Genomic DNA, 14360 nt, shown 5'->3' on the forward strand with positions numbered 1-14360 from the left:
ACTACTAGAAAAATGTAAATAACAATCCAGTTTATAAAAATCAAGACTTGTGCCCTTCTCAGTTATCTGAATCTGAGTTTAAATACTTTAAAAAATATAATTTATTTAATTTATATTTTATGTGCATTAGTGTGAGGGTGTCAAATCTCTTGGAACTGGAGTTACACACAGTTGTGAACTGCCATGTGGGTGCTGGGAATCCAACCCGGGTCCTTTGGAAGAACAAACAGCGCTCTTAACCACTGAGCCATCTCTCCAGCCCTGAGCTTAAATACTTGGTCCTCTCAACAGCCTAGCAAAATAAAGACCAGAGCGGGTGGAATCAGCACTAATGCCACCGATCACTGAGCTAACCCTAGCGACAGAGAGGCTAGGTCTTAAGGGGTTTTTAGAGATGGACCAATGTGAGGACTCCCGTTTTCCTTCAGAGAAGGACAAACGTTTCCTGTTGGAAAAGATGACATTTCTCAAGGGGTATTATGTTCTGCTCAATAGATTTTTAGAAGGTTTTGTTTCTCTTTTCACAACTTTTTCATCTTACAGGCTATGAACTGTTTGTGGAGAAGGAAATATCTATCTTTCACAGAGCATTTTCTCAGTGCTTAGTTGATCCTGGGGGGAAAAAAAACCTAAACTATTGACTGAAAGACCAAATTAAAATATTTGTCACGTATATTTTGTCAGTGAATATTCAGAGTGAAAAGGATCCCAGGTATGAAAATGAGAAATGTAGAAATCAGCATTTTAGCTGTATAACGAAAGTGACTTTTACAAAAGCACTCTGCCAATCTTCCTTCAAAATAATTAGCATGCAAATTGAAATTCATATTGCATGCCAAAAAATGGTTGTTGTATAGATGATTATTAGTGCGTAGGTGGTGTTTATGGGAACACGCAGATGTGTTCAGAAACCCTTGCTCTAACGTGGCACTTTGAACAGCCCAGCTTGTATTCACAGATGAAATGCATTTCATCTCCCCAATTTTTTTGTGCCACAATTGCATTTTCTGCATATTTAATCAGGTGCATTAACTTATTCAGAGAGTATTACATTTTTTGAGATGACAGCTTAATGAATTTCTTCACATTTGTAATAAGTAACTTTGATGAACTATCTAAACAAAAGATTTAGGTTTCCTGGATAGCCATGTAATTAGTGTTTATCGGGGTAAACTAAAATTTTATATACCTCTAGTATATACCTAGTTTGAATAACCAATTCCCACAAGACTTAGTGAGTAAAATTGTGTGGAATAGCCTTTTATTTTGAAAACTGGGAATGAGGAATGTATCTTTTCCCATTCTGGTTAAATTCTTTATGTAGATATTGGGGGAAAAGAATGGTGATTATCTTTTCTCTGTGCTTTTTTGTCACACATGTGGATATGTGATTGTGTATAGACACAGCTGTTTTTGTTGTTGTTGTTGTTGTTTTTTTAGATCATGTTTCTGGGTGTGTTTTTATAATGAACACACAAGATGGGGAAAGTTTTGAATATTAATGAAAACTTCTTAGTTCAGTTCTGGAAGTTCAGAAAGATAGTAGAAACAAGCATGCACAGTTTTAATTTCTAGTTTTTTCTTCTATCCCTCTATAATACAGATGCTCAGTTGACAAATATATTGGTTACTTGTTTCAAAAATATGACACAGTGTACATTATTAAAAAATGTTGGGAGGTGTAGTAGAAAAATAATTATTTTGAATGTTAGGAAAATGTAGAAACCCTCTGCCCTTTCCTAGCTATATGGCTTGCTGTAAATGAGCTGACTCCTTTGTCCCACTTTATCTGTGACCAGCCTTCAATGACACGTATTCCACTATCATGAAGTAAAAATGTATTCCAATTCCACTTTCCATCTTCCTCGTAAAAAAAAAAAACCAAACTCCAACTGCAATTTAAAATAAAACTCAGATAATTCTTTTGTTCCAGTAAACAAGACTTGCTGATAAAAGTAGCATTTGGCTGAAGTGATTTAACTCTGAGAGGTTGTGTTTCTGGGCAAATCTTTTGCATCTGTTGTTAGGTCAACACGGCATGCCACAGTGCTCAGACATCTTATGGAAAAGTTTTCTTTTCTTTTTCTTTTTTTGCTTTCTTTCTTCTTCTCCCCCCCCCCCCCCCCCGTTTATTTATTGCTTAGACAGTATTCTGCCTGCATGTACATCTGTGGCCAGAAGAGGGCACCAGATCTCATTATAGATGGTCGTGAGCCACCACGTGGTGCTGGGAATTAAACTCAGGACCTCTAGAAGAGTAGTCAGTGCTCTTAACCTCTGAGCCATCTCTCCAGCCCCTGACGAGTTCTCATCTTAAAGCGTGTCCCGAGAGCTGCTCAGGGCTCTTATTTCACCTGACTCCCCCTACATTTATTGGAAACGAAGAACTTCGCTTTGCTTTGTCTCAGAGTCCATGTTCTGCCCAGTGAGCGGAACCCTGGCTATGTCTGCAGCACTGTGGGGAAACACGTCTGTCTCTCATGTCATTCTCCAGATGGCAGACGTAGGACCCATTTGGTAGGTGGGAAGGACTGGCGATCACTATGGGCTGAAAGAAAGCAGCCTGGTTTAGATTTGAGACCTCGTCACCTAGCTACCTGCTAGGGTCATTACAGTGTACTAGCCAAGAAACAGGGCCCTGACTTCAGTCATGCAGCAGGAAAACTGCCTCCTTAGAAGAAGAGCCAGCACAGCTTTCAGCCTCTGGTGGGGTTTGCAGGTTTCTCTCCTTGCCATTTAAGGTTTTCTTCGGATTTAAACATGGCAACTTTTGACTTCCTGTTTATTGTTTTAATTTTCCTCCCCTAACAGCCTACTGAGAGCATTAGAAGTTATCTGGACTGGATTTCAAGTCTTTATATGTTTATCACTTTTCAAACAAGAGACAACAGCATAGAAAATAGAACTATTTTTAACACCCCTCCACCACCACCAAGTCCTAAATTTCTCGACCACTCCATGGAAGATGTTTTTTTTTTTTTTCAGGACGAAATTTTCTTTCTTTCATTTGTTCTCTCTGCAGTCACCTCTTGTTAGCACTGACTCTAATCTCCCAGGTGAAGTTTTAGCATGTGTATTTCCTGGGGAAGGAGTAGGTCTGGTTTCTGAGGCATGTCTGACACTTGCTGGCTTGTGCTTTGAACACTTCTTGTTCTGTGTGAACCACATTTTCGTAGCATCTCCTACTGGAGGTTGTGGTGAAAGCAGAAATAGAAAGTCAATGCCAGTGGTCTGTTTCCAGGCTAAGGCTACTCTGGAGTGACTCAAAATGAAGGCCATCTCCTGCCAGTGATCAGAGGAATTTGGGAAGGCTTCCAGCCGTCTCCCTGAGGAATTGTGCTCAGGAAAAAGCAAGGGCTGTGCTTCACTGAGCTCAGTAAACTCAAATGGCTTCTGTTCTGCTAAGGATTATAGACTACATTAAACAACAACAACAGCAACAACAACAACAAAAGCAAACAACAAAACACTCCTTTGTTCGTGACCTGCTCTCTGTTGTTTTCCATCAGTTTGAACTCCAGTGGATGCTGATCCATTGTGACCCACTGAGACCCAGAAGAGAAACCTGTCATGAGCTGCCAGTCAGAATCACAGTGAGTTCTTGAGCTGCCTGCAAAAGCTGCTTCTTCCCACCTCACTCTCCCCCTCATTCCCAGTGTCTCTGTGCTCCCTCCTCCTTCCACTTACTCTTTCCCTAGAGTTGTACTGTGCTGGGAATTAAAGAAACACAGGCTCTTCTTGCCACCTGGCTGTAGAACCCAGGCAGACCCGTGTGTCTGATACTCCCTTCGGTGCCTTACCATCCCCACTCTGAAGTGTCTCTTCAGAAGCACTGGGGGGGGGGGTCTCCTCTCCTGGAGGGCACAGTCCCTTGGCAGGCTTCAGGGACAGGCAGAGGCCACACTGAGGAGAAGAGGGCTGTGCCTTCAGGTCTTGATGCAGCTGCCAGGAAAGGGTTAACCGGGATTGTTGTCACTTTATCCCTCCTCCCAGGCCTGTTAGCTCTCCTCCAATCCCCAGGACCCTCTCCAGGGCCATTCATAAAGAGAAGGAACCTGGGTCCCCTTGGCCAGGTCCCTTTGCCACCATTACTCTGGGTGGATTTGGAGGTCCAAGTACCACTTTATGCACTGAGCGGTGGGGTCTAGAAGTCTACAGGGCATCAGGCTGCAGAACCAAGCTAGAGGATTAGCAGAGAGCAACAGGGATGACCTGGACTGCCTGGGGCACAAGAGCACTTGGGCTGCCACTGCTGCTGTCAGGGCTCTGCATATGCGCTGCTCAAGTAAGTTGTGTGCCCATTTGCCAGGCACCTTGTCACTTTCTCTCCATCATTTTTGTCTACAGCCCAGCCAGACCACCGATGAGGTAAGCGGGGGACAAAAAAAAAATTAAAAAAAAAATAATAAAAATAAAAAAAATAAAAAAAATAGAAAAAAATAAAATAAATCAAAATGCTCTATTTCCAAGCGTGTGACAGGAAAGGTAGGTGGTATTGAAGCTGTAGGCTGTGAGAAGGAATCCTCAGGGCTCTCAGGCCAGCTGCCCTGCAGCCTGGAGCACCTCCAGCAAGTAGAGTCTGAGTTGGAGCCTTGGAGGACCCACTGCTGTGGGAAAATGGGCTATTGCCCCCATACGGATACTAGGACTGAAGGGACAGTAGTGGAGGTAGCCTATGATTCAAGCCTAGGACTTAAGTTTTAGCCTGCACCTTCCTCTTTTTGTTACTTACCCCTCCCCTCAGCCTGGGTCACACCCAAGGGCAGGTCTTGATGGTTAAGGCAGAAATTCAGGCAAGCTTTCTCCTGCTTCCGCCGCTGTAGAAAACCCACTAAACCTCAAAGATACTGCTAGCGGTTCAGGATTGAAGCCTGGCAGCCTTGGATCCCATCAGAACCTCAGTAACTTCTCCCTAGACTGCCCACCCCCTCCTCAGACTCCTGGCAAGGGAGGGCACCAGGCAGGGAGGCCACTGGAGGTTTGAGGTTTCACTTACAGAGACCCCATTGTAACCTGTCTGGTCCTTGGAGTTCAGGAAAACAAAGTCTTGAAAGCAGCTTTCTTCTCTCTCCCTTCCCTGTCTCCCCCCTCCCTCTAGTAGCAGAGGGGGGGAAAAGTTCTCTAAAGCAATAAGGTTATACTGTTTCAGGCGCCAGTGTTCCCTGCTGACCTGTCAAAGCAGCAGTCTGCAAGCAGACACAAGGGCTCACAAGCTAAGGGTCCCTATGAAATATGTGTAGCTTTTGAAGGGAGGTGCAAAGACCGCTTCACAGGGAGTGTCACTGCTGGTAGGAGTGAAATGAGGTCAGCCTCCTGAATTCAAGGCTCTTCCGCCCCATACCTCCCAAACCTAAAAAAAAAAAAAAAAAAAAATCTCCCTTTCCCCCCTTCCCCAGTCTACCAGACAAAGAAAGGTTTGCAGTGGTAAAGTAACTGTTTGTCCTGGGTCTGCTCCAGTCTTACCTGCTCGATTTGATCTGCAGGGGGAGGTGTCAAATGACCCCAACATTCATTTCTTAATTCCTTCTGATGGAAAGTGGACATTAGATAGCCCCTTTCTTCTTCGCAGCTCCCTTCTTTCTAATGCATTCTGGGAAGGTGAGGCCCAGTGAACTCTGCTTCCATTAGAAGGCATCTATTTTACTCCACCCTGCACAGCTTGCTTACCTCATAGAAAGTGGAAACACGCTATGCTTTGGTTCAAAAACTATCCACCGCAGAAGCATCCTTGCCAGTGTGAGTGTGTGGTGGTGGTGGTACACATTTTTCTCCACTAACCCCTGTGTATTGTTTTGGCAGAGAGGTCCTCCGGGTGAGCAGGGGCCCCCGGGGCCTCCCGGGCCTCCTGGAGTTCCTGGCATAGACGGCATTGATGTAAGTTTGTATTTATTCAGCTTTGGATGAATTGGTAGAAAGGGCTGGATGAAAGGAAGGTTAGCAGGCTACCAAGAAGAGACTTGATACCCTATGAGCATATATAGGGGGAAGAAGTCCCCTTCAGGAACAGTCATAGGGGAGGGGAATAAGGGGAAAATGGGAGGGAGGGAGGAATGGGAGGATACAAGGGATGGGATAACAATTGAGATGTAATAGGAATAAATTAATAAAATATATTTTAAAAAAGGAAGGGCTGCATGGTCCCTCCCTGTTGCTCCCATAGAGATAAGACTAATTGGTAGTCTGGGTTTGATACTGTAGCCTGGGGATTGCTGGAAACGAGACTGGCCCTGTACCTGCTGATTCTTGGGTCATTGGACTTCCACAGTTAGGCCCTCACCCTGGCTTCTGCCTACATCTTTGTGGTGTGCATACCTGAGACTCTCCCATGGGACACAAGCCACTCTCACTCATATATTGCTTTCATCCTTTTCTCTGTCTCCAGGGTGACCGAGGTCCAAAGGGTCCCCTGGGCCCTCCGGTAAGTTGATTGTCATCTTGGCACCTCACTTCCTTCTTTAAGATGTGTTTTGAAGACATGTGTGTTTCAAGAGTCTCAACTTTGCTTCATTTTTCTCTCCCCACCTCTCTCCTCTCCTTCTCCCTGCTCAGGGTCCTCCGGGAGATCCTGGCAAGCCGGGAGCACCAGGCAAGCCAGGCACACCAGGCGCTGATGTGAGTAGAGCAATGCTTGTGAGAGTGAGAGCAAGGGGGGGGTGGGCAGAGGAGGGAGGGAAGGAGAGACAGGGAGAGAAGGAGAGAGTGAGAGGGGAGGAGAGAGAGGGAGGGAAGGAGAGAGAGAAAGAGAGGGAGACAAAAAGGAAGGGAAGGAGAGAAAGACAGAGACAGACAGACAGACAGAGAGAGCATGAGACAGAGATAAAGAGAGAGAGATAGAACACGTTTGTGGTACACTGCAACATCCTGTGGAGGTTGACCTCAGGGGTTCCCCGTTTCTAACAGCCACTCTCAATAAACCCTCTAAACTTTCACCTCCACGCCTTCTATGGCAAAGAAGGGGGTGGCATGTGGGTGTTGGTGGGTGGATGGTTAAGCATGGCAATGTGTAAGCTTTACTTTGCCTGGCACTCACTCCCTGGGTTAGTTAGAAAAGATGGAGTTGGAGTGATGGAAGAACACCCAGAGCTTCTCTTCCAAAGGACTAGCTCACAACCAACCCAGAGGGTTCTGAGGCTCTCTTCTTGTCTCTGGGAACACTCCAATAATTTGGTGCAGAGGTACACATGCAAGCAAAATACTCAATACACATAAAATAAGAAAACAATAAAAAATTTAGAAAAAACACCTAAAAAAAAAAAAGTAGGTGTGTAGGGAAGAACAGGAAGTATTTCCATTCCCAGTAATATAAAAAATAAAAGTTTGCTCATGGTGAGTGGAGGAGTGTATAGGGCTACAGTAGGGGCAGGAAATGCTCAGCACAGATAGTAAACAAGATGTTAAAAATCAGGTTGGGAAGATATTCAGATGCCCAGCTGTATGGTAAGTAATATTTCTGCTGAGTGAAGTAAATTCTGCTTTCTCAGCATCTCCGCTCTCCATGAACAGTTGGTTTGGCTCATCATCAGAACTTGATTTTTGTCTCTGGGTTGCAAAGAGATGGCATTTGTTTGCTGGAGTTCCTCAAGTCAGTCCTCCAATCAACTATCACTTCCTTGCTTTGCAAAACCTACAGGCTTTTCTAAAGAAAGAAAGAAAGCACCCCCCAAACCTACACCTGTTATTTCCAAGATTTTTTTTTTTTGGTAATGTTTAAGAAAGTTCCACCATTCTCAGAGAACAAACCAGCTGCATTTTAGCTGTTATTTCAGACATGCCTCGTCTGTCCAAATTAACTTGGTGAGGATGTATATTTCTGAATTATTTAGTGTTCAGGAGACAGACTTTGTTTTACAATTCAAAGCTTCTATTCGACCTCTTTTTCTTTTCTTTTTCTTTCTTTCTTTCTTTCTTTCTTTCTTTCTTTCTTTCTTTCTTTCTTTCTTTCTTTCTTTCTTTTTTGTATTTCAAATGGTAATACCTGAGCACCTGTGGATTAATTTGTAAATAATATCAACTCATGTTTGATACTACAAATGAGATTACGTAATTTATTGGCTTTCAAAGCCTCTAACATTGAATTATTTGAAGCTGTCAGATCACAGGAAAAATGTCTGCTAATATGAGGCCACGACGTAAGCTAATATACGTTGACTTTCTCTGTACTTCGCTTTGAAACTTCAACCAGCCTTTGGTTTTGGAGGAAGAGAAAATTTCTGATTACATTTGAAAGTTTATAGTTGAAACAAAGCCATTCATCTAAAATCTTGTCTTCCTGTTGAATTTTAATTTAAGTTCAGACAGAATGCTGGACTTAACTGACCCTCAGTCTGTCTGTTTGTTTATGTATATAAGATCTTGCTGGGTAGCACAGCCTAGGCTGGAACTCAAAATCCCCCCTCAAATGATAGAATTATTGCCGTGCACCACTGTACCCAGCTAGTCCCTCAGCTTAATGAAGCTTTTGAACTTGCTTAACAGTTTCTTTTTTTAAAAATATCAAATTATAAGCAATCTCATTTTTCTTTTTTTAATGTTAGGGTCCCATTTGGATAAACAAATGAATATGCTCAGAATTTTGTAGTAGAAACACAGGAAAACAATTGCACTTTCCCCCCTCTGCCTATATTGATAGTCCCACAGTGCAAAAAAAAAAAAAAAAAAAGAAAAAAGAAAAAAAAAAAAGACATTTGCAATATCAGAAGCTTCACGAGTCTCTTAGATAATCACTTTTGACCCTGAAATGGTCCATCAGAAGAAATCCAGGATGGAAGAAGAAAGCAAAAAACAGAGGGAAAGAGAAGTGAGAAGAGGTAGAAAACCAGTGTTTTAGGCTTTCCTTAGACCTGAGAGAATTAAGCGGTGGCATTTTCATATGCTTGGAATATTTTCCTCAAGCACTGTCACAGATATGACTCCCTTTGGCTTTATATGATAACCTAGAAAGTTGATTGTTTTAATGTTGTTTTCCTATAAAATGGAAAATGAAAAATTATAAGAGCAAATAATTTCCTCAGAGACCCGAGTTATATAGCTGCTAAGACAACAAAGATTTTTATATTTATTGAATTCATTTTAAGCAATTCAGGAGATGCACGTGAGGTTCTTCATACACCTCCAGTCAGGCCGCCCCTCATGTGCCGGTCTCATCCTATTAGTAGATCAGTGCCTGGCACAATAGAGGCGAAGAGTGAGAGTGGATTTTTTTTCCCGCCCCCAAGTTACCAACTAATAAGAATGCATATAAGTGTTGAAAATCACTTACAATTGTCATTCAGTGATTGCTTGTAAGTACTTTACTGTTTCATAGCTATCAACTTTTGAATGGAAGTTTTCATTCCCCACTCTCACTGAGCTGATGCCAAAGCCTTTCACTGTAATCGAGAAAGGACATTTTGAGGACAGAGAGTACTGTGTGCCTGAGAGTGTACCACTGACTCTGCCTAGCCCCTGGGGAAGGAAACACATAGGAAACATTTGGAAGAACTGTTTTGACAGTGAACTTGAGGACCTTGGTCTCACTCCCTTTGTCTTCTGCTCTTTGTTTCACCGTGAAACTTATTTTTTGGTGACATTTTTAAAAAAAACGACTGTTGGATGACCTTTGTCGGAATCTAAGAGAGGGACTGAGTTTCCTATGCGCAAAGGATTGTAGGTAGATTTGTCATTACACCTATGCTTCTAGCAGTATGCCTTGTTGTCATGAGCTGAGATGCTGAGATGCTGGAAGAGAGACGGGATGCTGGTGAGGACAGGTGTTCCCTGAGCCTTCGTGAAGGCTCAGAGCAGAGCTCCAATATTATTCGGTATGGAGCTCCGTCTGCAGCATCACCCACACTGAAGGCAATTCTCCCTGCCATTGGAGAGATTTTCCTCCATAATTTCTTGGAAATTAGATTTAGAGAGTTTTATTGCAAATTGGATTTTGAGAATTGTGCTTGCTGTGTGTGTTCATTTATTGCCAATCCCTCTCCTCCCCCGTCGAAGTTGAGTCTTCTTTTCTTTTGTGGTCCTATGGAATAGAGATGCCAGAGCCTGCTTACACCCAAAGGACAACTGTGTTACTATTATGGATAACAATCAATAGAGAGATTACTGCAGGTGCTGTTTGTTGCAGAATGCTCAGAAAGCTCCGTAAACAATATTTTATTCTTACAGGATCCAAATAAGACAGGGAGAGAGTGTAATTATGCATAGGGATTGTAGTTAAATTTTGTGATGTCATACAGGCATGATGTTAAATGCTTTTCTCTCTTTGAATGGAAATAACCTACAGCCACGAGAGGTGTTTACAACAGGTGTAGTTGGTTAAGACATTACTCTGAAAGGTCAACGTTCATAGAAATGCTCCGGCATTGAATAAGGCTGAGGAGGCAAAGAAGTGTCATGCTGTGGTTAGTACCCAGATTTGGATTGTTTATGTGGACCTTCCTGAATGAAGAATGACATTAGAACCCTGTACAGTTAAGCAACATACACAAACATGCAATAGTAAGTAGGGTCAGGGCCTAAGCCTACATCGAAGAGGATGTAGAAGGACGCATGTAATACTCATTTACCCAAAAGCTGAGCCTAAATTTAACTTGCTCATTCATCATGTATTGAGTGTGATAGATGCCAGGGGCATGTGCTAGGACTCTATTGAGTATGGATGCATTTTTATGTCCTCTCCTTCCCTCTCTTCCTCCCTCCTTCTGTCCCTTTCCCCTCTTCCTGTTCCTCATCTTCTTCTCCCTTTCATTTCTACCACCTGAGACATGGTTTATGGCAATGAAACAACTTGGAGGTAGCCCAGACTGGTGTTGAGCTAGCAGCTCTCTTGCCTCAGCCTCCTGGGTGCCAACAATACGGTCACGAGCCACTGCCCCAGGCTTCACTGCAACACCCAACGCCAAATTCTCTTTCCACTTAACTCAAAGAACTTTGCAACAGTAGACACAATTGCTAAGATCTTACGAAAGACACTGTAGATGTGAGAGAGCTGGTTATGCAAGACTTGATTATGCTTCTGCATGTTACATACAGCAGTTATCACCATTTGCTGTTTCAATTATTCCAGGCACAAAGTGAAGAAGGCCAGTTGACTATGTGTATGAAATGTGAGCATGACTTGTCTTTGAAGGTGTATATATGAAGCGGGGCTTACAGGATCCAAACCCCAAGATTTTTTAAATGTATGGACAAAATATACATCAAGAGAGTACTCCTGGATGTGTGGTTTCTTCGCTAAATCCGGGAAAGCAAACAGTTTATTACTATTGGCATTCAACAATGAATTATGTCATAGCTTTTGCTCATATACAATAGTCTTATAATTTGGCTAGGGAAATGAAAACTGAAATCTTAAAAATTGTGTATGTTTAATATTTTTTGTTGGTGGTAAATTTCCAATAATTAACATCTTTCTATTTTTTTCCCTTCTAATTTCTTTGGGTCGCCTTATGGTATTGCTAGAGGACTTGGTAAGAAAAAAAAATTAAAAATGTCAGGGCCGGAGAGATGGCTCAGCAGTTAAAATCTCACTGTTTCTGCCAAGGACCAGAGTTTGGTTCTCAGCATTCAAGTTGGACAGCTCACAGCTATTTATGACTCTAGCTCCAAAGGATCTGTTGGCCTCTGTTATCATCCTTGGGGACCTGCACTCACATGTACATACCCCCATAATTAAAAATCAAATTAAAAAATGTAAAAAATGATAGACTACAAGATCTATATGATTGCTTAAAACCATCCATTTGATATTTATATCATGGATTTCAGCAATCTGGTTTACACAGGGTTTCCATAGTTTTAAGAGACTTTTCTAAGTATTGTCTAAGTAATTTTAAAATCTTGATAATACAGATATTTATGAGATTTTTATATGTATGTGCACAGAAATATGTACACCTATGTGCACACATATTTATCTTTAAGAAAACAGAATTTAAAGATTATGTCACAAAGACAACATGTAAAAATGATGAATTACAAAGAAAAAAGTTATAAAAACTGAAATTCATCTGTCAAATGTGGAACCTGTGACATGCAGGTAGCATTATAATGGTTCCGTATCTACTTTTTATTGTAGAAGATGATGAAATGAGTGTTAATAGTAACAATAAAATGCCTAGAAAATATTTTAATACATTTTAGCATGTGTTATGATGGCTAGAAATATATACTAGGTTTAAGCTCTACCTAGCAGGTAGCATACATTGTTTTACTGAGGAAAATGCATGCTTTCAAGTTTCTTTTTTAATGTAAAAATTAATATTCTTCACTAAGTTATTGAGTAGCTAGAAGATGGCTAGATGGTTTAAAATTATTTGTCTTTAGTTCATATTAAGAAAACACTGCATTAGCTTTCAAGACACTATTGTCCCACATCTAGAAAGTGCAGTATTTGTATTTTGTAGGTGAAGTAAAATAGATAAATAATATGGAAAAGGGAAGAATCAACTGAAGTTTTTACATTGTATTTTCTCAAAGCAGAGATTTTAAAAATCCCACAAGATCATTGAACCTGTGACAGTACAATTACTAAATTGTAAAATTTTCAACAGATGAGAAGTCAAAAGCAGATCTCATAGTAAATGTTTCAAAATGAGGATATACTGGAAAGTATTATTTTATAAATACTTGCGTTATCCATGTGTAACCAACCTACAGATAACTAGTAAAAACTTTCTGCGCAGTGGTCTTTCTAGGGGTGTTATGATAGTGATAACACATTTTTCACTTTGTTAGGGATTGACAGGACCTGATGGATCCCCTGGCTCCGTTGGACCAAGGGGACAAAAGGTAAGTTAGCCCTGTAGTGTCCTCAAATGCCCACAAAACACCTCAAAAGAAAATTTGCAAATCAACTGAAACCTGAACTGTATTAGTGATTTTGGTATCTGTTCAACTTGAGCATATTCATATTCAAAGGGATAAGTATGGTGAAACTGTTTTTATTCTTTTTAGGGAGAACCTGGTGTGCCTGGGTCTCGTGGATTTCCAGTAAGTAAATCATCCAAACTGAAAATCTCCTGTTAGGTGAAACTGCCATTGTGATGAAAAATTTAATACAGTTTTCTACATAACACACATGACAAAGGGTATATGGCTCATCTGGTGTGGTAAGTGTACCTATTGTGAGTAGAAAAGTTTGAATGTATAGGATAAAATACAGGTGCATATCAGGTGAGATTTCTGAATGTGATTTAATTTTGAGACAGTAAGAGTTGTACCTTGTATATAGCTTAGGCTAGCCTGGAGCTCACTGCTTAGTCCAGGATGGCTTCAATCTCACAATGGTCCTTCTGCCTCAGCCTCCTGTGTGTTGGGATTACAGGTGTGAGCCCCAATGCCTAGCTGCAACTGGTGTTTCTTGCCTTGATGACAGAGCAATAATAGCAAGGATCCAAGTATGGTCTAATACTTTAAATTTCAGCCATGCACCATGCCACTCACGATCTGTGCATCAGGCACAGTTGTGTATCTGATAAAATCTCAATGGATGAACTATCACCGCCTCATCCCAGCACTGCTTAAACAGGGGAGCACAGTGTTAATTTTTGGGTATAGAAAGACTAGACTCCATTTTCCTGTCTTTCTTGCTTTTTTCCCTCTGTGCTGTGCTGGTCATTATTAGTTTGTGTTCTCTCTCTATTTGACCTGTTTTCTTTACTTTTTAAAAATCAACCATTTCCTTTCTATTGATTACCTTGGCCCCTCAGTCAGTTTCATTGCTGGATTTTGTTTTTTTAAGACGGTGCTTCTCTGGGTAACAGCTCTGACTGTCCTGGAACTCACTTTATAGACCAGGCTGGCCTCAGACTCAAGGAAATCTGCCTGCCTCTGCCTCCCTAGTTCTGCAATTAAAGTGGTGCACCACCACTGCCCAGCTTCATTTCTACTTTTACGTCATGAATATGAACACAATTTTATGGATCTATATAAAATCTAGGATTCACAACGTAAAAACAAAACAAAAAAAGTAATGTTTGCCTTTGCAAGACTGACTTAATTTGCTTTGCACAATTATCTCCATTTGCACCATTTCTTGCTTGTTGGAAGCTCTGTTTTGGGGCTCAGGGTCAGGTGGATAAATGATATGCGGCCTCAACCTGTGATTGTTATAGTCTACTGTGAATAAAGAGCTATGAGGGACACAGGAAAGGGAGGCGACATGACGAGCTTTAAAACCAAATAGCATATTCCATAAAGATCCCATAATAAGCGCCAGGAGTGGCGGCACACACCTGTAATTCCAGCAGACGGGAGGCAGAGGCAGGCAGAACTCTGTCAGTTTGAGGCCAGTCTGGTCTAGAAAGTGTGTCCAGGACAGCCAAGTTTACACAGAGAAATCCTGTTTTGAAAAGCCAAAAACCAAAAGCCAA

General features: G+C 41.6%; 1 protein-coding gene across 2 annotated transcripts in view; it reads left to right on the top strand.

Annotated features, from left to right (window-relative positions):
• Positions 1–14360, top strand: part of COL9A1 (collagen type IX alpha 1 chain) — an 84115-nt gene that overhangs the window by 15569 nt on the left and 54186 nt on the right. Inside the window, exons 6-11 of one of the 2 annotated variants that reach the window (XM_084752285.1) lie at positions 3510–3593; positions 5800–5874; positions 6383–6418; positions 6550–6612; positions 12724–12777; positions 12943–12978. In XM_084752285.1, coding sequence (XP_084608411.1) covers positions 3510–3593; positions 5800–5874; positions 6383–6418; positions 6550–6612; positions 12724–12777; positions 12943–12978 — 348 coding nt within the window. Of the gene's footprint in view, positions 1–3509; positions 3594–3659; positions 4286–5799; positions 5875–6382; positions 6419–6549; positions 6613–12723; positions 12778–12942; positions 12979–14360 lie in introns of those variants that run through there. The other variant, XM_084752286.1, reaches the window with a different exon arrangement.

The sequence above is a fragment of the Acomys minous genome, assembly GCF_964271855.1.
Source record: "Acomys minous genome assembly, chromosome: 13".
Lineage (NCBI taxonomy): Eukaryota > Metazoa > Chordata > Mammalia > Rodentia > Muridae > Acomys > Acomys minous.